Below are 22083 nucleotides of genomic sequence, written 5' to 3' on the forward strand. Positions count from 1 at the left end.
CCCAGAGATCAGCCGCTTTCCCAAGGCTACTGGTGGCCGGAAGTTTTTTGTCCTATATTTTCTATACTTAAGATGTTTATTTCTGTTTCTCTGTGCCTCTATGATTGCTATCTATTTATAAGCTGCCTTTTTGTTCATCTCTCTCACACAGTGTCTCTTTTTGTCTCTGAGAATTTTTATGTCTTTGTGTGTTGTTTCTCTCTATCTCTCTCTCTCTGTGCTTCCCTTTTTTCCTAATTCATTCTCTCCCTCCCCCTCGCTCCTGCTCCCCAACTCTGTCTCTTTCTCTCTCCTCACAGTTCTGATTAGACAAATGACTCAGGGATGGGGCCAATCTCTGCCTGGTGGCTAGGCTAATTGATGGCTGCTATAGAATTTTCTAAGCAAGGAACTCTTGTCATTAGCAAGTGATGGGTTGCCTTGGCCTACAACTAGGAAACCTTTGAAATCCTGCATCTAAATTGCCATTCTTTTGACTGCTGCTAGTGATGCTAATTAGCTGTGTTAATTGGATGTTTTGATATTTGAAGAGCAAAGCAATCCAATTCCTTCCTCCAGAAAGCCAAAATTATTAATGAACTTGGAAGCAGCCTTGGCTCTCTTTCCACAGTGGGCACAGCCAAAGATTTGGGGGCAGAGGCAGGGGTTGTTATGAGGAAGTTTCTTCCCTGTTCCTGGAGAGGAGGGTGAAGCTGGGAAGCTGGCTGTGGAGCTTCCAACTGGTGAAATCACACACTGGGACTGAAGAATCTCAGATCTTTTTTTTTTTTTTTTAATGCTTATTTATATTTGAGAAAGACAGAGACAGAGCACAAGTGGGGGATGGGCAGAGAGAGAGAGAGGGAGACACAGAATCCGAAGCAGGCTCCAAGCTCTGAGCTGTCAGCATAGAACCCGACACGGGGCTCAAACCTACAAACGGTGAGATCATGACCTGAGCTAAAGTCAGATCCTTAACCAACTGAGCCACCCAGGTGCTCAAAAGAATCTCAGATCTTAACACTGGAAACCAACATAAGGAATTAGGCTCTGCTCTGCCATTGTCTGCCATGTTTGAAGTGTTGCACCCCGGTGCCTAGCACAGTGCCTGACACACAGTCAGCATCCAACACATATGACTGAGTGAATAACCAACACAAGCCTTGATTTTGGAGTTGGATTCAAACCATTTAAACCATTCTAGACCATTGTCTAGCTTGATGACTTGAGCAAGTTATGTCACCTGAACACCTCAAATTTCCCTCCAACTACATCTTAGTAAACAGTTCTGATAAATATAATTTTCTTCAGCTTGCCATATTTTCATTGATGTTTTATCATCCCATCACACATGGTACCTGGTACCTAATCTGCCTAACCTGTCTCTTTACCTGGTTTGGATTATAAAACGGTGTAATTAAAGTTAAAGAAAAGATGGGTTCAGGATTCCATGAGAACACAGAGAACAGATTAAGTAAGCAACTAATTCAGCCTTAAGGAATCTGAGAAGGCTTCCTAAATGGGACAGATTTTGAGCTGAGTTTACAAGGGTGGTTAAGCATTCACCAAGAGGGGAAGAGGAAGACATTCCACAAGGGTCTGAAAGCCCAGAGCTGTGGATGAGCACCTCAATGCTCTGAAATAAGAGACCTAAGTGATCTCTTACAGCATCTTTTAAGAGAGAAACTTTAGGGGCCCCTTGCTGCCTGTTGATAGAACATATAACTCTTGATCTCAGAGTTGTGAGTTCAAGCCCCACAGTGGGTGTAGAGATTAGTAAAAAAAAAAATTAAAATCTTGGGGCGCCTGGGTGGCTCAGTGCGTTGAGCATTTGACTCTTGGTTTTGGCTCAGGTCATGATCTCACAGTTTGTGGGATCAATCCCTGAGCTGGGCTCTGCACTGACAGCACAGAACCTGCTTGGGATTCTATCTCCCTCTCTCTCTGCCCCTCCCCTGCTCACACACACATGCTCTTTCTCTCTCTCTCTCTCTCTCTCTCTCCAAATAAATAAATAAACTTAAAAAAATTAAAAATCTCTTTAAAAAAATAAGGGAGAAAACTATTATCAAGGTCAGGAATAGAAATCTAGGAATAGGAAGTTTGGGTGCGGTGAAGTTGACTTGATACCTCACTCACCATTGAAAGGAACTTTCTTTAGGAAGACAAGCCCATAGCCTGCAGTCTAGTTAATTGGCACTTGGGATGTTTTCAAACACCATGAGGAGAGGTACAGCTCGAGCAGATTGATCATGAGTTCCAAAGATGCAATACGAAGATTAATGAGTGACTGCATCTTAAAAGTGTTGGTAGAGCTAATCTAATCTTCCCTTTAAAAGAAAAGAGAAGAAGAGAAGAGAAGAGAAGAGAAGAAAAAGGAAAGGAAGGGAAGGGAAGAGAAAAAAGAAAAAAGAAAGCTTTCATAAAACCATAACATTTGGAACTATTTCCAATTTACAGATGTGATGCTACTTCTGTGCATACTTCATACTTTCACTTTGTATTAAAGGATCATCAGAAATTTAGCAGAAAGAGAATTTTGGAAGGACATCACATGGGTAAAGGCACAAATGATAAAGGAGCATTGAGAGTGATGGGCACTAGAGTGATGGGCACTAGAGTGTGGCCAGGGCACAGGATCAGTATGGGAGAAGGAGAGACTAGATAGGTAGGTGGAGGCCACATCACAAGAGGCTGTGATTTCAGGTAAAGGAGATTGGCAATTTATCCTACAGGCACTAAGGAGCCTTCTTCAGGTTTTAAAAACAAAGAACTACACAATATAAAAATGTTACAACATCTCTCTTTGATTTTCCTTTTCATAATTCCTGCTAGACAATGAGCTCTTGAAAGGAGCTAATGATATCAGATTTATCTCTATATCTCCAGGATGAGGAACACAGTAGGTGTTCACAGTGTTGGCTGACTAAAATTGAGGTGGCTAAACTGATACCCAGAAGGGGTAAATAACTGTTCAACATCACTGTGAAACCTGGTGGCAAAGGTGGGCCTGATCCCAGGCCAGAGCTTCTGCAGGTATATTACTAAATCATATATCCTTGGGCACCAGGTCTCAGCTGATTCAAGGTTTTGGATTTGAATGCATCCTGTGTGACAAGATCTAGGGACATGGCTAATTAACCCCAGATCTCTCTCTGTAATACTGACTCCTTTCCCTCAGAAAGCTCAGCAGAATCCGTGCCCAATCTTAGAAAGCTCATTGGCCTTGGGTATCCTCACAAGACCTATTGATGTCCCAGCCCAGATGTTTTCTCCTGGGTAACCCATTGCCATTATCACATATTTAAGGATAACCATGGCTCAAGGCCTGGGGGATAGCAAAATGAGTCAGACACAGTTGCTGTGCTCAAGGACTAGTTTGAACCTGAATGTCTTAGGACACAGACCAAGTTATATGCCCATGCATCTACTGGCTCAAGAAGTTGGTTCAATGATGGAGTGAAGGAACTTGAGGAGATAGGGAAGCAAAGACACCATATATCACTTTATATCACCATATACACTTTATATCATGAAAAAGGAATGGAGTTCAAAGAAAATAGTGCTCTCAGGAACAAATTTCAAAAATTTCATGAAGGATGTATGTGATGCAGTCTAGGCTAAGCCTTGAAGAATGACCAGACTGAGTGTGTGTGTGCGTGTGTGTGTGTGTGTCTGTGTGTGTGTGTGTGTTGGGGTAGATACATGGGGGAGGGTGGTGGTATAGGATTAAAGGGAGATCAGAAGGGACTATCAAGTTTGTTTGACCCAGTCCAGAACAGTCAACTATCTAAAATTTCAGGTCACGCTAGGCCTTTATTCTCTACCAGCTATAAAAGGTGTTTGATGTGGAAGGAAAGAAAACTAGCACTTACTGAGCTCCTGCTAAAAACCAGTAAGAAGTGCTTTATATACAATATACTTATTTAATCTTCCAAACCACTTTGAAGTAGGTCTGTGTATCCTTGTTTTACAAATGAGGAAGCCAATTTTAAGCAACTGGTTGGTGGTAGAATCTTTGTGACTCCAAAGTCCTTGATTTTTTAATACTACACCATGGTGACCAGACAGTATGCTCAGTCTATACCCTCTCCTGTGCCCTGGTTGATTGGAGTGGAAGGGGGAGGAGTGCGTTGTGTGTGTGTGTATACACACGAATGCACGAGCCTGATCACATATGCTTCCATACAGGTACCAACTGCAGGCTAAGGAGATTCTGATTACTTCCGTCCAATTAATGCTCTGTTCATTCGTGCTGTCTCTTTGTGATTAGAATTAATTGCTGCTGATTACACTGTGTGGAAGGGAAAGGACGGTCATCAGCAGTTCCGCTTGGGGGATAAAAACATTGTAATGCAAAACAAAACTGGTTGCTGAGGACTCGAATTAGGAAATTCTCTCTGTTAGAGAAAGATTAGGCGTTCTGTGACCAAAATCAATATTCTATGACCCTACCCAGGCAGAAGGACAAGCAGCTCCTGTTCTGGTCAGCAGTAAAGATAAAAGGAAGTGAGGCAATAGATTTATTTGGAAAATTGGCTGTGTATAAAAACTGGCCATGTGATTTTGCAAATCTCTTCCCCACATGTAAAATGAGGAGGTTTGATGAGGTAAACGTCAAGGGCTTGTATTAGTCAAATTTCTTTGTTGCAAGTGACAGAAAACCCAATTCAAACCTACTTAAGTAAAAAGGAGAATTAATTTGCATGCAAAACTTTAAAGTCCAAAGGAATATTGGTTTTAAGCATGCCTGGATCTAGAGACAGTGTCGTCAGGACAGGGTTTGCAGCTGCTCCCTGAGCACTGATACCATTCTCTGACAGGCTCTCTCCCCTGTGGAAGCAAAATAACTGCCAGCAGCTCCTGGTGGACATCCCATCCTCTCAGGGTTAAGGGGGATTCCCTGATTCCCTCTTTCACAAGTCCCAGAGTTGAGTCACCTTGGACATATGTACACCCAACTGATCACTGTGGCAAGAGTCATTCAGTACTCAGATTGGCCCCAATCAGATTGACTCTATATCCTCCTGGACAGTCTGGGTGAGGTCAGCTCCTCCTAAGACACAGAGACTGAGATTGGAGGCTCAATATGGAAAAACGGGGTGTTGTGAAAGGGGAATTGATTAAGAGCAGGAAAACAAAACAAGACTGATGGCTGCTGTTGGTACCCCCGCTCAGGTATTTTATGATTCTCTAGCCATTTGGTGCACTGTCAAGTTCAGCCTATAATATATGAAGGCCAGTGAAGTTCCGGGAGTACTTGAAGTCAGGAGGTGTGGTTAAAGGCAAAAGAGAGGATAAAGTATGTTTGAACATCTACTTTATGTGAGAGTCCCTATTGACCGCGTGCTTTCACATTCATTATGTCATTCAGTCTTCACAATACTCTAGTTAGGAGTCATTACCACTTCACAGATAAGAAAATGTAGGATTAGGGGGTGCACGCTTGCCCAGGCTTTATGTGTTCATTCATTTACTTATTCTTTCTTCCTACAAACATTCTTTAGTGGAGTCATCTTAGGCTATGGGGAACCGAGGATGGGGAAGATACAGGCTCTGCCCTCTGGGAGCTCATGGTCTAGTGGGAAAGAGAGAGGCCAAGAGCTGTGCAGATTCTGGATGTAATCGGTCAGTCCCAGCCTGGTGGGAGTTAGCTCAGTTCTGACACCCAGCTCTTCCTGCTGGCTCCCAGGCCTTCCTCCTTTTTGTCCCCTCCAGGGCCAGGGATCCCAGCTCTGCCTAGGTGGGATATTGTTCTGAGAATCTTTGGCTCAAGAGGAGGGTGTGTCCCTGGAGGCCCAGAAGTATTCATTTGTTTTCACCTTCTAGCTATAAGTAGCTAGTTGTGGAAGAAACATGACCCCTTGACCCCAGGATCCACCTGCCTGGGACTAGAGGGGAATCGTTTCATCCACAAAACCTTTTCATCTCTGAATCTTTGACCTTACATGGGCTCCTTGGAAATATGTATCGTACAGTGATAGTCTCCTTCTTCTCTTCATCAGATTGTCCCTCTTCCAGGGACCCTGCTTTCCTAGGAGTGATAGAAGAACAAAGCCACTTTACCTTCTGGAGTTTGTGATGCTTGCTTTCAATCTTCCTTGTGCCAAACTCCCACAGTTTAGCATCTCTATTCCTTTTTTTTTTTTTTGACAGTTTATTTATTTGTGAGAGAGAGAGAGACAGAGCATGAGCAGGGGAGGGGCAGAGAGAGAGGGAGACACAGAATCAGAAGCAAGTTCCAGGCTCTGAGCTGTCAGCACAGAGCCCAACCCAGGGCTCAAAACCACAAGCCGTGAGATCATGACCTGAACTGAAGTCAGACGCCTAACTGAGCCACCCAGGCACCCCTTAGCATCTCTATTCTTAAAATTGCATTCACCATTAGCCACTAGGAAGTAACCGCTGTTTCTCCTCCTACTGAAGTCCTCAAACACCTAGATTTCTCCCCAAATTCCCACAATTAGCAGCAAAATATTGATTGAACACCACGTGTGTCATACACTGCCAGGCAGAGGGGGGATTATGGTGAACAAGACAGACAGACACAGTTTTTGCAATCATGGAACTTGGTAGTCTAGTAGAAGAGGTTTTAGCAAAAACCACACTGGTGCGTAAAGTTACAGACACGAGAGGCCTATATGAAGGGGTGCCAGGGGCCCTGGGAAGTATATGACAGCAGCCACTGATTTGTCCAGGAGGTCAGGGAAGCCTTTCTTGAAGAAGTGGAATTTGAGCTGAGGGCTGATGCATGAGCAGACATTACCTAGAGGCAGCAAGGCAGACGGTCTATGACAGCCTCTCAGGCACAGGCTGTGAAGGGAGGGTGTGAAGTGGCATCTACCTGGTTGAGGAAGTCCTGTTCTCAAGGGTCTCAATGACAGCATGGGTTACAATATGACTTGTTGTCTTATTGTTAGTAAAATAGAGCAGGATTGAATGAGACGTGGAACAGGCATGTTTTATGTCCTGACACAGAGCAGATCCTGATTAGTGTTTGTCAGAGGGAGGGACGCAGTCAGGCAGACAAGCAGACAGGCCAGCTGGCCCATCAGAGGTGTGGGAGAGTGAGAATAGAAAAGAAAAGTTCCAGAGAAAATAGATTCTATCCTTTAAAATTTGGGTAAATGTGTTGGTCTCGTGGGGAGTTCAAGCCCAGCTTCTTACCCATCCTGTCTGTGGGCTCACTTTGGGTTTGCCTGACAAGAAACCAAGATGTCCCCCAAAGAGCATGAGATGTAAGGAAATGCCAGTAACTAGGCATCACAGTGGAGCTTCAAAGTAGGAATCATGAGTCACTTGACGCAAATGTGCAGCAAAATAAAATTACGCAACTGTCCTATTGAGAAGAGTGCCATGGAAGGGACTCTAAGGAACACAGAGCTCCCTGGATTCTAGGAGCCACATTCAGACTTCATATCCAGGATCACTGGTGACACCAGCATCTGATTCCCCAAGATAGGAACCTGGTGTGCTATCCTTGATGCTTTTTCTAGTCCAGCCACCTCTGCCAGAACCCCACGTTCCCAGATTACCCCACATTAAATGCCCAGCTCACATTCATTTTATGTGACAAGTATTTCTAATTCTGTGCCTTCCTTCTTGCCCCTCTGTTAGAGTCCCAGCTTAGGTCCTCCTCATCCTCCCCAGACCAGACCTATCCTTGTCTCCAGTCTTTGTCCCTTCCAAACCATCTTCTACCAGGGCCACAGGAATGATCATTATGAAGCCAAATCTAACATTCTCTCTCCCTCCCTTAAAACTTTGTCATGGTTCCTTATTACCTACAGCATAAAGTTCACGTTCATTACATCACACAAGCCACTCATGACCTGTCTTTGTGTATTTATCTTGCTTCCTTCTTCATCTTGTAGAAGATATTCCATCCAAACCAAATGTCTTACAGTTTTTGAGGGGATCACTGTGCCTCAGGAAGCATGCACATGCCTCTGCCTGTCTTCAGGGATCCCTTCCCATGCCGTCATCCCCTCTTTGCCTGGGCAGCTCCTACTCTTTTGTCAAGTCCCCCAGATTCCAACCTCATTCTACATTTGTTTTTTTTATTGACTATCTCCCCTACTGGGACGTGAGCTCCATGAGCACATGTGCACTGTTGTATCTCAGCATCTAGAAAAGTACCTGGTGCATAGTAAATTCTCAATTACTTGTTGACTGAATTACTTAATGCAGATTCATCTCAGTTAAAAGCCCCCCACTCAGTTCAGCACAAGTGTTACCTTCTCTGAGAAGTCTTCTGGGGTCCTTCCAACGTTAAGTCTTACTTTCTGTTTCCCGATTCCCTTACTTCCCTCTGCCATCAAGACCATTGCCCTGCACTGCAGTTTTTATTTCCATGTCTTCCCTAAGGGCTGCTCAGGACCGAGACTGACTTATCATTTCCAAATCCATAGCATTCGGCCCAGAGCCTTACACAGCAGATAATAAATATTGAATAAGTGAATAAATCCATCTTAAGACGGTTAATTATATAAGTATAGCATGATAATAATTCTCAAAAACCTTAGGCCTTGCAGTTGGACAGACCTGAGTTGAGTCTTCACCTCCAATTGCTAACTGAGTGATGTTAGACAAGTGATATCTCTGTACCTCAGTTTTCTAACCTGTAACATGGGAATAATAAAATCTACCTCGTTTGCACATAGTAAATAGCACGGTGCTCAGAAGATAGTAAATGATCATAAATATGAGCTCCATCCCCTGAGTTTCAGGTTTGAGATAACAGTTAAAAAGAAAATAACACAAGGGCAGGAAAGAAAATCATAAAACATTGGAGCCAGTAGGGCCCTAAAGATTGGAATTTAAAGGATGGGATCATTTCTATTTTGCTTAAGATGGAACAAAAATGTCCCCAAATGAGGATTAAATGTAAGGAGGTAGCCAAGAGTAAGGTATTATAATGGAGTTTCACTGTACTATAGCCATCCCCAGGTGAAATCGTGCAAAAAGCTGAATTCCTCCTAATTATACAAATGGGGAAAGTGAGGCCCAGGAGAGGGTGAGTGACCCAGCCCAGGTCATACAGCAATTTGGTTAAAGCTGACATTCTTTTATGGGTCTCCTGACTCACAGGATATTGTTCATTCCCTTAATGCATGTAAGTGCTTCAGATTCTGGCTGAGTCAGGAATGAAGAAACAAGGAACCGGGAAGGACCTTCTTTTAAAGATCAAGAACCCTATAGTCTGTCCCTTCAGCAAACCATTTAGTGGGCCTCTTAAATTCTAGGCTAGTTGTGATTATTACTTTGCTCCCCCATTGCTTAGCTGAGCTGTTCCTTTGGCCCCTCCAGTGGACTGGCACCACCAGAATCTCTGAGCTCCTCTAAGGTAATGCAGGTGTACTGAGGACAGAGTCTACCTACTATTAACTGTGCTCCAAGCCTAACTTGATTGCACTCCCCAGCACCACCAGATTCTCACTAATCCCAGAAGAGTCACGGTATAAAAAGTGAATGAGTCAGAAGATGAGAAGGAATATTATTATCTAAAGGTGATGATAAACTCAAGGATCACTGTCCAAATTTAGAGCAGAGATTCTTAACATTTGGAAGGATGCAGATTTCTTTGAAAATTATGCAAAATTATGAATATCCTCCCTAGGAAAATTCACACATACACGTAAATTTTTGCCCGTAATACAGGAGGGGCCAGGAAGCCCCTAACTCCCCAGGTAGGAACTTGGAATCTAGAGGCTCCCAAAACATCACAGAGCTGAAAGTTTCAAAACATCAGCAAGTCTGCCCCTCCCCCGACTTTCCAGATTGGAAAACTGACACTTGTCCCACACAAGGCCACGCAGCCCCTCCCCCTAACCTCCCAGACAGGCCCAGAGCCAGGACTCATTGGAGCTTTTCCCACTTATTATGCTTCTTGTCCCTGCCTCCCGCTTGCTCCAAGATGCTGCTGCACAAATATTGACTTTGGTCTTTAGTCTTGTTTTTATATTGTGTGTCAGTGGAAGCTTCTGAAAATATCTAGGAGCATCTCAGAGAAGCAGAGCCTCCTCTAGCACTGAACCGCGTCCAAGCCCCCCCCCCCCCCATTTGCTGAGTGGGGCTCAGCTGGGCAGGCACAGCAGACTTCGTGAGCGAATTTCCAGAGCTGTGGTCAGCCATCAGTGGGCAAAGGGAGGCACTGCAGGGAAACTGCTAGTTCTGGCATGGAATGGAGGGAGAGCGGGGGAGTCACGAAACAAGCTGGAGTGTGGGAGGTGGCAGGGAGAAACGAACTTTCCTCTCGAGTGAGGAATGGCTCTGAGATAGATGGGCCGTAAATACCAGCAGTCCAGGGCAAGTAGGGAAGTGAGAGGCATCTCAGAGGCCGAGGGGTGTGGGACACAGAGGGAGGCCACTCTTCCTGCCCAAGTGGTGGGTAGAGGTGCTGAAGCAACCATCCTAGTAGGTCAATACAGCCTGTGAAGTCACGTTCCTTTCCCCTTCGCCTGTCTCCAAGGAGCACTCGGGGATGACATTTCCCCAGGTTGGGGAACCAGGGCCTCTCCCAGTCAAGCTCTCGCGCGCTTCTAAAACTCCTGCTTGTGCCCCACCCCCATTTCACCTGCTGCACTCCACCAGATATCGTGCACCCCTTAGACCAGTGTCTCTAACTCAGGGGTGAATTCCACACACACCCACACCCACACCCCAGGGAATGTTTGGCAATGTCTGAAGGCATTCTGGGTTGTCACAACAGGGTGAAAGGTTCTGCTGGTATCTAGTGGGAAAAGCCAAGGATCCTCCTTGCAACAGAATCATCCAGCCCAAGATGTCAATAGTGCCTGGACTGTGAGCAGCGTGAAGGCAGAACCATTCCTGTTTTGTTTACTCTATCTGCCCAGTGTAGTCTGTATTCCTATTGCATGGCTCAACACACAGGGGTGCCTGAAAAGTGTCTGTTGAATGAATAAACGAGTAACAAATAATGAATGAATGGCAACCTGCCTAACGTGGTCTGAAGTTCAAAAATCCCCCAAGGACATCCTGTCCAGACTCAGGCACATTATTCCTAAGGTCAGATCTCCATCTGTTCTAGCCTAGCCAGCCTCCAGCCTGATTTCTTTTCCAAATACCCCACCAGAGTGATGGGTACTGCTCCCATGCCTGAGAAGTCTGCACTGATCTGGGTGGCCTGAAAGGGTATCCTCTCCTCCTAGGGAGGGGCAGAGAGAGTGAGAACTAGATTAGAACCAGAGATCACCCTCTAGCCAATTTTACAGAAAGGAAACTGAGGCACACAGTATGGAAGGGACCTGTAAGACCTTATCCCTGAACATCCAGAAAATTAAAAAAAAATAATTTCATCTCTCTGTCTCCCTATCTCTTATTTCCTGTTTGTCTCCCTCTTACCTTATCTTGGTTTTTTTGCTTTGTTTGTTTCTTCCTTGTCTCTCTTATAGTCCTAACCTGTGTTAAATGGCTCTGGAAACAAGTTTGAATGTGACACACCCTTGTCCTTGAAGAGCTTAGGCTTTGTTGAAGATGACAGTTTCATAAATAATAATGATAATAAAGAGACCTACTACCTGCCAGTATTGTGCTAAGTGCTTTTGATATATAATTTCTAATCAACATGAGAGTCCTGCGAGGTAGGTAGTATTATCCATTTTTAGAGATGTGAAAACTAAGGCTCAGAGAAGTTCAATATCTTGCCCAAAATCATACAGCTAAATGTGTAGGAGTCAATATTAAAACCCATGCTTTTTGGACTTTAACCCCACATTCCAAATAGATGCACAGTGGAATCTAGTGTCAGGGGACAAGGCTTAGACTAGCTTATGGAAGGATGTCAATGCCAGATTTAAAAGTTTAGTTGTTACCCTATAGGTGGCAGGGAATTGGCATAGAGTCATGAGTCAGAAAGTCACAAGGTCAGCAATTATGAGAACATCTCTCTCAGTGAAAATGCAGTCAAGAAGACTAGAGTCAGGAAGACCAATTAGGAGGCTGGAGCCATAGTTCAGATGAGAGAAAAGGATCTCAAGTAAAGGAATAGTAGTGGAGAGGAGGAAGGGCAGGTCTGCAATATGTTTAGGAGGCAAAATAGGCAGCGTATAGTCCAATACAGGTATTTCCTGCAAATAATGTAAATTAAAAGGACTCTGGAGCAAATACTGTACATAAAAAGGACTCTGGAGTTGGGCGTGTCTGGGTCCCAATCTGGTGAATGAAATGCACTTGCTGCTTGTGCAGGAGGCACTGAGGGGCAGTGGGGAGGGATGGGGGGTGAGCACCTGGAGAGATTTACAGCACAGAGCCAGAACTGCACTCCCGACACCTGGGCAGTGTCTTCAACCTCTGCTCTTAGCCACCCAGATGAACTCTGAAAGCATGCAGGAGGCTGGATGAGGACCCTCCAAACAGATCCAGATCCTAACCCCTGGAACCTATCCGTGTCTGCTTACATGAAAACGAGGCCTCTGCAGATGTTATTGTTAAGGATCTTGAGGGAGAAGTTTATCCTGGATTGTTGGGGTGGGCCCAATATGCAGTCACACATGTCCTTATAAGGGGGACGCAGAGGGAGACTGGACACACAACAGGAGAAGGCAGTGTGGCCACGAGGCAGACACTGGAGTGATGAGGTCATAAGTCAAGGTGCAGAGCGGCCACCAGAAGCTGGGAGAGGCCAGAAACAGCTTCTCCCCTGCAGCCTTTGGAGGGAGTGTGGCCCCATTAGCACCTTACTTTCGCCCCCATTGAAACTGATTTCAGACTTCTGGCCTCCAGAACTGTGAGAGAATACATGTCCGTTGTTTTAAGGCACCGAGTTGGTGATGAATTATAGTGGCTGTAGGAATCCAGTCCGGAGCCTCCTTTATCCCCACCTTGGGTTCCCTCTTGGAGGATTTGGGCATCCTCCCCACCATTTGTGTATGTGTTCATCTCCCTTCTCCTCTCACGAAATTCCTACCCTCCTGAGTTGCTTCTCATGTGTCAGAGAGGAGGCCCCCCCTCCTGTCACCTGTCTCTCCCCTCTTCTGTCTCTGCCTCTATTTCAGTCTCCCTGTTGTCATGTGCTGTCTCTCCTCCAAAGCCTGTGTAGCCCTGCTTGTTTTTTTTTTTAAATTTTTTTTAACGTGTATTCATCTTTGAGAGAGAGAGAGAGACAGAGCATGAGTGGGGAAGGGGCAGAGACAGGGAGACACAGAATCCGAAGCAGGCTCCAGGCTCTGAGCTGTCAGCACAGAGCCCAACGTGGGGCTTGAACTCACTGAGCGCGAGATCATGACCTGAGCAGAAGTCAGACACTCAACCGACTGAGCCACCCAGGCGCCCTGCCCTGCTTGCTTTTGACTCTTTCTGTTCCACTCTGCCTTTCTCTTTCTCCCTCCCCGTTGTCTACATTTCTCTTTCTCTCTCTCTCTTTCTCTCTCTCTCTGATTCTCTCCCTTTGCCAGTCACTTCCTATTCTTCTCTTTGCCCCTCCCTCCATTTCTCTCCACTTTTCAAGTTCAAGCTGTTCTCAGCCCCTCCGATGATCTTCCTTTCTGCTCCATCCTGATGGGTTTCTCTTCATATCTTCCTGGCTGTTCGCATCTCTTTCTCTTTTGGTCTCTGCCTCTGCGTCTCTCTCTGTCTCTTCCTCCCTCTTGCTGTGTCTCCATGTCCTCCCTCTCTCTGTCTCTCTCTGTCTCTGTCTCCCTCCCACATTCGCAGGCGTCCTCACCTAGGGGTGCATCAGGACTCGCCTGCTATTGGAAAGGACTCTGCAACGACCTCTGCGCCCCCCACGCTACACTTCGGAGAAGGATTCATCTGTTTATCACGCACCTGTCTGCCACCATGGGAGGATGGGGGAAGGAGGCAGAGGCAAAAGATATTTCACTGTCGCATTGTTCTTCTGGCTTTACCTACAGGCCCCTAGACAGGTGCCTCTTAACATTCCAGCAGTGCTGTCAGCCTTGCCGAGGAGAAATCCTTGGCCTACCGCTCTGCAGAATTAATCTTTCCCCTTTAACGATGATCATCTGTTGCTGGCAGGGGCAGGAGTATGAGCAGGGCTATCTAGGCGGGGCTTTCAAAACAGGGAGCCAGTAGGAGTTAAATTTTCTTATTTGGAGGCAGGATGATAGCAAGGAAAGATTTCATGAGGACTAGGACTTTTTCTCTTCCCTGTGTCCCAGAACAGCATCTGGCATGGAAAAGACACTTGCTAAATATATGAATGAATGAATGAATGGGCTTCAGTCCTCATTGTGCCAGTTCTTGATGGGCCTCACTGGACAAGTCACTTCCAAGTTCTCATCTGCAAAATGGGGACGGTAATCAGACCTGCCCGCAGCACACAGCTATGGGGAAAGAGGGAGTGAAATATGGTATCTGATGAGTGGGGCTGGACCTTGGCTCCCTTCAGGGCCGGCCAGGCTAGGTGGGCTCACTGATCGTTCTGGAAGAGCTGCAGAGAGTGAGAAGTGTGGAGATGGTAGCAGAGATGAAGGGGAAGGAACAGGATGGGGAAGGGAAGCCACAGGCCAGGCAGGAAGGCGTGTGTGAGATGCATTCCCTCTGGGGCTGCTCAGGGACATAAGGAGGACCTTCCTCAGGAAGCTGCCATGTGTCACGAAGGAGGTGTTTCTGACTCCCTTCAGGGGGAACTCATCCCCAAGGCTGACTACTGTCCCTAGTAGTGGGATTGGGCTGGGCCAAGCAAGAGGCCAAAAATGAAATTGCTGGTCAGGGCTTGTGTTTCTGATGAGGGGGATCCTGATCCTGGATGCTGGCCAGCTCCTTCACCTCCTCCAAGCCCGCTCAAACCCCACCTTTTCAGTGAGGCTCCTCTGACCACTGTACCTAGTGCGACAATGTGCCCCCTGCCCCCTGTACTCCCCTTACACTGTCCTTTATCTTTACTTTATAGCACTTATCACTTTCACTTTCTGGCATTCTCAATAATTTACAAATGTGTAGGATTGACAGTTTGTCTCCCATAACTGGAACAAAAGCTCCATGAAGACAGGGATCCTTGTGAGTTTTGTTTGCTGTATATCCCAAGTGCCTAAAACTACTTGGCATAGAGCAAGTTCTCGGTAAACATTTGTTGAATGAAAGAATTGGGATGGGATTTTTCATAAGTTTATTGTATCGAACACACCACATTAATGCTAGAAAGGACCTGAGAGACTGTACTTGTTACCACAGAGGAGTTAAGCCCAGAGCAGGGAAATGGCCACGGTCACATGGCAAGTTACTGATTGAAACCAGGTTGGTCTCTTGATTCCCACTTACGTGCTCATTCGTTGTACCAGATCCCAGGCCCTGAGACAGGAGAGCAGAGGGTCCTGCAGCCACTGCCCCTCTCTGAGAGACCTCGGGATGCTGAGAGGAGGAGCAGAAGGTGCGGAGCTGGGCAGAGTGGGACATTCATGCCATACAGTCAGCAAGTTTGCGGCTTGCATGATCCCAGAGGACTGGCAGTTCAGAAACCATTTCCATGATCTGCTTCTTTCCCTGTTTCTGCCGTAGGACATGGCTGCTTAGTGTCTCAGTGGCATCTTGAACTCAAACTGACTCCTAGTCTCTTCCCTGAGCCTGCTCCACCACCCTCAGACTTCTGCATTCCCAGTCACCGCACCCCATCCACCCGGCTGCTCTGGCTAAGTGCACAGGAGGTCGCCATTCACCCCTGCCTCTGTCCTGGTCCAGACCTCCCTCGTTTTTACCCCGGACCCGCTGCAGTATTCTCCTGGCCCATCTGCCCTGCTCCCACTCTTGCTGCCTTATTTTTAGCACAGCAGTGACCTTTTAAAATTATAAATCAGACCGTCTCATTTTCCTGCTTAAAATTCTTCAGCAGCTTCCATTCTCTTAGAAAATCTAGACTCCTTCAGGTGACCCAGAATAAGGCTCCACGTGATCTCTCCCCTGCCTGTCCCTCTATGCCAGCCTGCTCTCAGACCCGCTCCCCGACCCAAGGACTTTTTCCCACTGCCCCTGTCCGCTCTTTCACACGTCCTCCTCAGGGAGGCCCGTTCACATCCCCTGTCTGAAGCAGCACCCCCTCACTCCCTCTTACAGACCCTGCGCATTTTCATCCTACACTAGTACAATCGCAATTATATCTTTGTTTGGGTTTTTATTGCTTTGTTATCTGTCTCCACTTCTAGACTTAAGAACCATTGTCTTGGTTGTTTTGTTTTGTTTTATTTATTTATTATTGTTTACCACAGTATACCATGAGACTTCCAGACAGCCTGAACATAGCAGTTGATCAATAACTATATATTGAGTGGACAAATGATAGATACGACCACAGACACCCATATCAACTATTTTGAATTGCCTATGGAATAGAAGTTTAAATTCCTTAATTTGGCATTCAGAGCCTCTCCTGATCTGTCCACAGCCTTGCCTTGCAGCCTCACCTTTTGCTCTACACTGAGGTGGCCTGGGCCCTTGATCCCTCTTCTGTCTTTTTTATGGCCCGGGGTCACATGCCCCGGCCATACTCCGTGCTGCCACTGATCCCATCTCTCTCTTCCTCCCCCTTGCGATTCATCCTTGTGCTTCAAATCTCTGTTATATACCCACTTCCATGAAGCCTTCCACAATTCCCCCAGTTGAGATTCAATCTCCTTCTACGTGTCCACGGAGTTTAGTGTTGGAATGTATAATCACACTCAAGAGAGGGGAAACCATATGCACCTTGTTAAAAGACCCTCAGGTTCACATGCTACCTACCTCACTCTCAGGCCACAGGATTCCAGGTCACCTATGCAGATTTTCCTTCTTTACAGTGTCCTCTTCTGCAAAATATGTGTAGAATGGTACTTTGACCTTGCAGGGTTGTGGTGGGGACTGGTGATAGTAACTACACTGTGCAGCGCATGGGGAGAGTGCTAAAATAAACGGTTGTGAAGATGACAAGGCAGCAGCCTGCTCGGTGATACAGTCAGTGGGACATGCTAGTTTCCTCCTCCCGACTGGCCACTGTGCTCATCTAATTCTTCTTTCTCTAACCCCATCCCTGTCACTCTTCCTCCCAGCATACATATGGGAGGAGCCCAACGAATGTTAGAATGAATGAATGAATGAATGGGAGTGAACAGTACATGCCCAAACCCTTGTTACCTGTTACAGGGTCCCGGAAGTACCAGAGTTACTGACACCTGCCCCTTAGTTAAACAGCTCTGAGTGGAAGTCCCCAAGTCAGTCTGGGTTTCACACCATCCTAGCCAAGCCCCCCTGCTTCTGTGATTTGGGGGTCCTAACCCCACCTGCCATCTGTTCCGACCCCCCACCAGAAACAGATCAGTGAGCCACAGAAGAATATGCGGAAGATGACATTGTCAGCGTCTAGGCTATCCGGCGATGTTTGTTGGCAATGCAAAGTCGGGAGCTCCGCATTCTCTCTCTCTATTGGGCAATATATTGGAAAGGCTTCAGCCAGAAGAGTTAGTGCCCTCTCCTTGTCTGGGTCCTAAATCCTTGTCCAAAGACAGCTTGTTTTAACTGCAGATGTTTGATTCGTCTCTCCCCTCCTCCCACCCAGGTCCCATATCTTGCTTGACTCAAACAGGGTCGTTGCAGTAAGTAGCCTGGTGTGAGACCTTCAGGATTTGAGGGATCTGTAACATGGTAGGAGAGGCAAAGGGAAAGAGGGTGCCCCAGACAAGTCCACCTTTAAAACCCTGTCTTTCAAACAGGGCTCATCTGAAAACGATCAGCACTTCACAGGGGAACATTTTACTGGCAGCCTGACTCCGTTTCCTTGCAAGGTTCAAGAGTTTTGCTAACGCAGATTTCGTCTAGGGTGGCTTTGAGTCTGGCTGCCAAGGCAGGCTGGGGAGGATGGGCTCACACTTCCCTCGACCCCCACTGTCTTGCTTATTTCGTCAGCACCCATGTGTCAGTCACGCACCACAGCACAGGCCCCGTGAGGTGGCTCTTGCTCACATTTCATGGGTGCAGGGACCCAAGCTCAGGAGGACGGAGTTGCTTACAGGAGACTGTTCTAGGGCTCTCCTACTGTGTAACACACTTCCTCCAGATGGAGCATTTAAAACACCAGCTCTTCCCTCATGCTTTCTGTGGGTCCAAAATTTGTGGAGGGCGCCATCGAGTGGTCTTAGTTTGGAGCCTGCGGCGCAGTTGCTGGAGCGGGAACAGCAGTGTGCTGGTGGCACCGTGGGCTGGCTCCCTTTGGCCGGGTCACCGCACAGTGGCAGGGCCTCCACCTGCAACCCCTCTGTGGGCTAGTCTGGGCTGCCTCACAGCATGGTGGCCTCAGCGCAGCAGGACTGCTTGCATGGAGGTGCAGGACCCTAGCTGGAGTAGTACAGCAGGCCAGGGACAAGTGACATCTCCTTTACTGACCTTGCCTCAGAAGGCCCACAGTGTCACTTTGACCACTTCTGCCATTCTTGTGGTCACAAGTGAGTCACAAGCCCACCCAGGTCCAAAGAGAGGAGACATAGACCACACTTCTCGGTGGAAGGAGGGTCAAAGTCATAGCATAGAATAACACGTGAGCTAGGAAATATCGTTGCAGACATTTTTAGAAAATACCATGTGCCATACGCAGAATGTGGCAGAGCCAGGATTTGGATTAGATGCATCTGATTCCAAGATTTCTGCTCTACTTTTTTAGTCCAGTCCACAGGGACCTCTCCTCTCCTCTGCACCCCTGTAGTCTTACTGTCAGCACACACAGTGGTGATTTGGTCTCCCCAAGCCAGCTGGAGCCTGACTAGGTTAAAAGGAGCAGACCAGGGTCTGCTGGTTGGAGAGGCCGTGCCTAATGCCAGCTTGTGAACTCTTTAAAGAAGGGGACAGAGAAGGTCGGTCACATGCAGAGGAAGAAAGCAGGTGGCAGCCCCAGAGCACAGCGAGCCTGCGGCACATCTCAGTGTCATAAACGACTTGTCTGGTGTTTTTCCTCCTCCCACCAGGCACTGGCCTGGGATGACTCAGCCCTTGACAGAAAAGGTGCCTTCAGGATGGGAAACAGCCCAGGGTGGTGGAACGTTCACTGCTCTGGAGTCAGACATTCCTGAATTGGAGCCCTGGCTCTACCATTGCCTAAGTTAGGCAGCCTTGGACAAGTACCTTAACCTCCCAGAGCAAAAGGGAGATTAAGATGCTTTCCCACAGGACTGTTTAAAGTGTATAAGTAAACAAAGTAGTAGTGCCATGCCAGGAACATAGTAGGTGCTCCATAAATGCTACTTTCCATGTCCTGGGCCATGTCCTACCCCAGCCTAGGGACTTCTTGAAGACGGTGGTGAAACTCATTTCACTGTTCCACGAACACTAGTCAGAGTGCGGAAGCCCAGTGAGCCCCAGAGGGACACAGTATGTTCCAAAAGCCAGGAAGAGAGCTTTGAGGTAAGATGACCCAGACCCATATCCTGGTTCCTCTCTAGTCCTGTGACCTCGAGCAAATTATTTAACTTCTTTGTACCTTGATTTCCTCATCTGTGAAATGAGGAAAAGAATAGTGTCGAAAATTGTGTGAAGATCAAAAAAGGCAGTACATAGAAAAAGCTTAGAATGGTGATTCTAGGTGGTATTGCTGCCTCTATTACTGTTATCATTTTTATTACCAGCCCTCTTTTTTCTGACTCGGTCTCCTTTCAAAGTTGCTCCTTGACGCACACTATTGCAGATATGAAGCTGGGACGGAATGTGGCAAGAACATTTTTGGATTATTATCGGCTGAACCCCCTGGTCGAGAGAGTGGCAATTCCCATGCCGAGGCTGCGGTAAGTGACAGGGCAGAACTGTGTGGCTCACGTTCTGTTGAACCAGCTTTGTATCCAGGGTCGACTTCCCTTGGCTTCTCTCTGGCCCTCAGTTTCCTATCGGTGGCATGGGAAAGATAATCCCTGCCCTGCCACAGAGTGTATGGGGCAGAAGAACTTAACAGCATGTTTTCTGACTATAAAGTATCGCCACAGTGTCAGACAGTGTGGGGTGGTCGCGTTTCCGGGTCTAACATGGGAGTCCACGGGGATGGGAGTTGCTGGGGAACTGAGCACAGTTATTGTTCTAAGTTAGTCTGGGTGTCTCCATGTGCTACTTCATCTGGTTGCTCATCCTCTAGAATTCCTATTTCATCTAGGCTCATAAAGTCTCTGATCCTTCCATTTTCACATCTGTACAGTGGGGATGGTGGCACTCACCTGGAAGGTTATTATGAGATGTGTGTTAAAGCACCCTACATATTGTCAGACATACACATATCCCCTTAGAACATGATAGTCCCTCAAGATGCGAAGGTTTAGGGCTGGGAAGGACATACACCTAAGAAGTTTTACATCAGGTCTTCTGATGGAGTCAATATTTTGGGCCAGTGAGGAGAGAAGGTCAGGGGATAAGTATCCTTCTGGAGAGCTAGACCAGAGCCCAAAGTGCTGGGCATTCCCATGCTTCCTGGAAGTAAGCCCAGTGAGCATTTGGACAGTGACATCCAATGGCATCTGGAATTGTGCTGGCCCTGCCTTACCTCTTGGCCTCATTTCCTACTCTCTAGTGATCCAGCCTCCCTAAAGGACAGAATGATGTCCAACTTACTTCTGCCAGACCAGTCTTCCCACTGACCTTGCCCATGACCTTGTCCATATGCTTTGCTGCCTTAGGGCCTTTGCACTGATGCACCTTCCTCCACACCCTATTATTAAGAAAAACAATATTAATCACTGTTATCTATTGAGCAAAGCACTTTTTGTACATGATCTTATTTATTCCTCATATATATTATATTCCCCATATTACAAATGAGGAAAAGAAAGCTCAGAAGGGTGAAGAGAATTGTCTGAGGTCAAAGAGATTTTGGCAGAGGCAGGATTTGACCTAGGATTTTTTTTCATTCCAAAGCTAGACTAAAATCGAGTTAAGTTCCAGCTTAAGCAGGAAGTCTTTGTCACTATCAATGTGGGTTCAAATTCTGTCTCAGGCTCATCCTAACTGTGGGATCTTAGGCAAGTTCCTTGGCCTCTTGAAACCTCTCTCTACCATAAAGTGGGGGCAATAACTGAAGTCTCTCAAGATGGTTTTAAAAATTAGATGCAAGCTTGGTGTTGTGCCTGGAAGTCCATAGCGGCTCAATAAATGTTTCTGTCTCCTCTGGCTTCTGGGTTGCAACCCCAGATGTCCAACCAGTTTATCATGGCCTGGCGCAAGTCCCTGGACTCCTCTGGTTGGGCTGGAGGATCTCTCTCAGGGCTACCTTCCACCATGATGTGAGTCCCATGTCTCCACACAGAGTCTACAGAACAACGTACTCTGGCTCATACTGTGTCTCAGATTATTCGCTAATCATCTAGGGTATTTGTGCCCCCCATCCTATTCCTGGTGGATTAAAAACTCCTTCAGGAGGATCATGTCTGTTTCTTCTCTGTGCTTCCACAGTGCCTAGACCGCACTGAGCCTGCATGCTGAGCCTGTATTCATTCCCTCATTCATTCACTCAGGAAAACCAGCACTTTATGCCAGGCCCTGGGGGGAGAGAGGTGCTTGAATGAGTAAGTGATTAGGGCATGACCCTGCCTGCCTTTGAGGAGCTCACCTCTAGAGTAAAGTGCTCAGTTCATTCTTAGAAGTCATTCTTGATTGGTTAAAGTTCTCAAAAATTCAAAGCTTTAGAACACTCAAAAGAATTCTTAGAATCTCATTTACAAGTTAATTTGGGGATTGTCTCTTTCAGGTCCTCTGTCAGCCTGAATAAAATTATTCTGATCCCTTAGACTTCTTTCTAGCTTGTTGCACTGTCGGTGAAATGGTGTTGACACTGGGGGAGACTAGCAATCGTTCAGGCCCTCTTCATAATGCAGATGAGGAAGCTGAGGCCCAGGGGGCACACAGCACTGGTCACAACCAGGACTAGAGCCCCAGCCCCACGACCCCCAGGCTGCTGTTCTCAGCATCAGTTAGCAAAGAGTTCCTCCAGATGGCCAGGACGTGGGAACCTGAAACTGGATGGAAAGGATGCAAGGAACTCTCGGGGCCCTGGGTTCAACCTTTCACTGGACCTCTTTGCTCTAAGCTTTGGAGCCTCTTTAGAAAAGAGCTGGAGATTCACTCCTCAAAATTACCAGCCTTGAAGACTTGAGGTAAACGCACCCACCCTTAAATTTAAAACAAAACAAA

The 22083-nt window shown here is 46.8% G+C and overlaps 1 protein-coding gene across 3 annotated transcripts in view; it reads left to right on the top strand.

Moving 5' to 3' along the window:
* The window catches only part of LOC125172450 (BEN domain-containing protein 5), a 1495630-nt gene that overhangs the window by 1458335 nt on the left and 15212 nt on the right, over positions 1 to 22083 (top strand). For all 3 annotated transcript variants that reach the window (XM_047870552.1, XM_047870553.1, XM_047870551.1), the window contains exon 12: positions 19601 to 19697. In XM_047870552.1, coding sequence (XP_047726508.1) covers positions 19601 to 19697 — 97 coding nt within the window. The remainder of the gene's footprint in view (positions 1 to 19600; positions 19698 to 22083) is intronic.

This window comes from Prionailurus viverrinus, chromosome C1 (assembly GCF_022837055.1).
Source record: "Prionailurus viverrinus isolate Anna chromosome C1, UM_Priviv_1.0, whole genome shotgun sequence".
Taxonomy (NCBI): domain Eukaryota; kingdom Metazoa; phylum Chordata; class Mammalia; order Carnivora; family Felidae; genus Prionailurus; species Prionailurus viverrinus.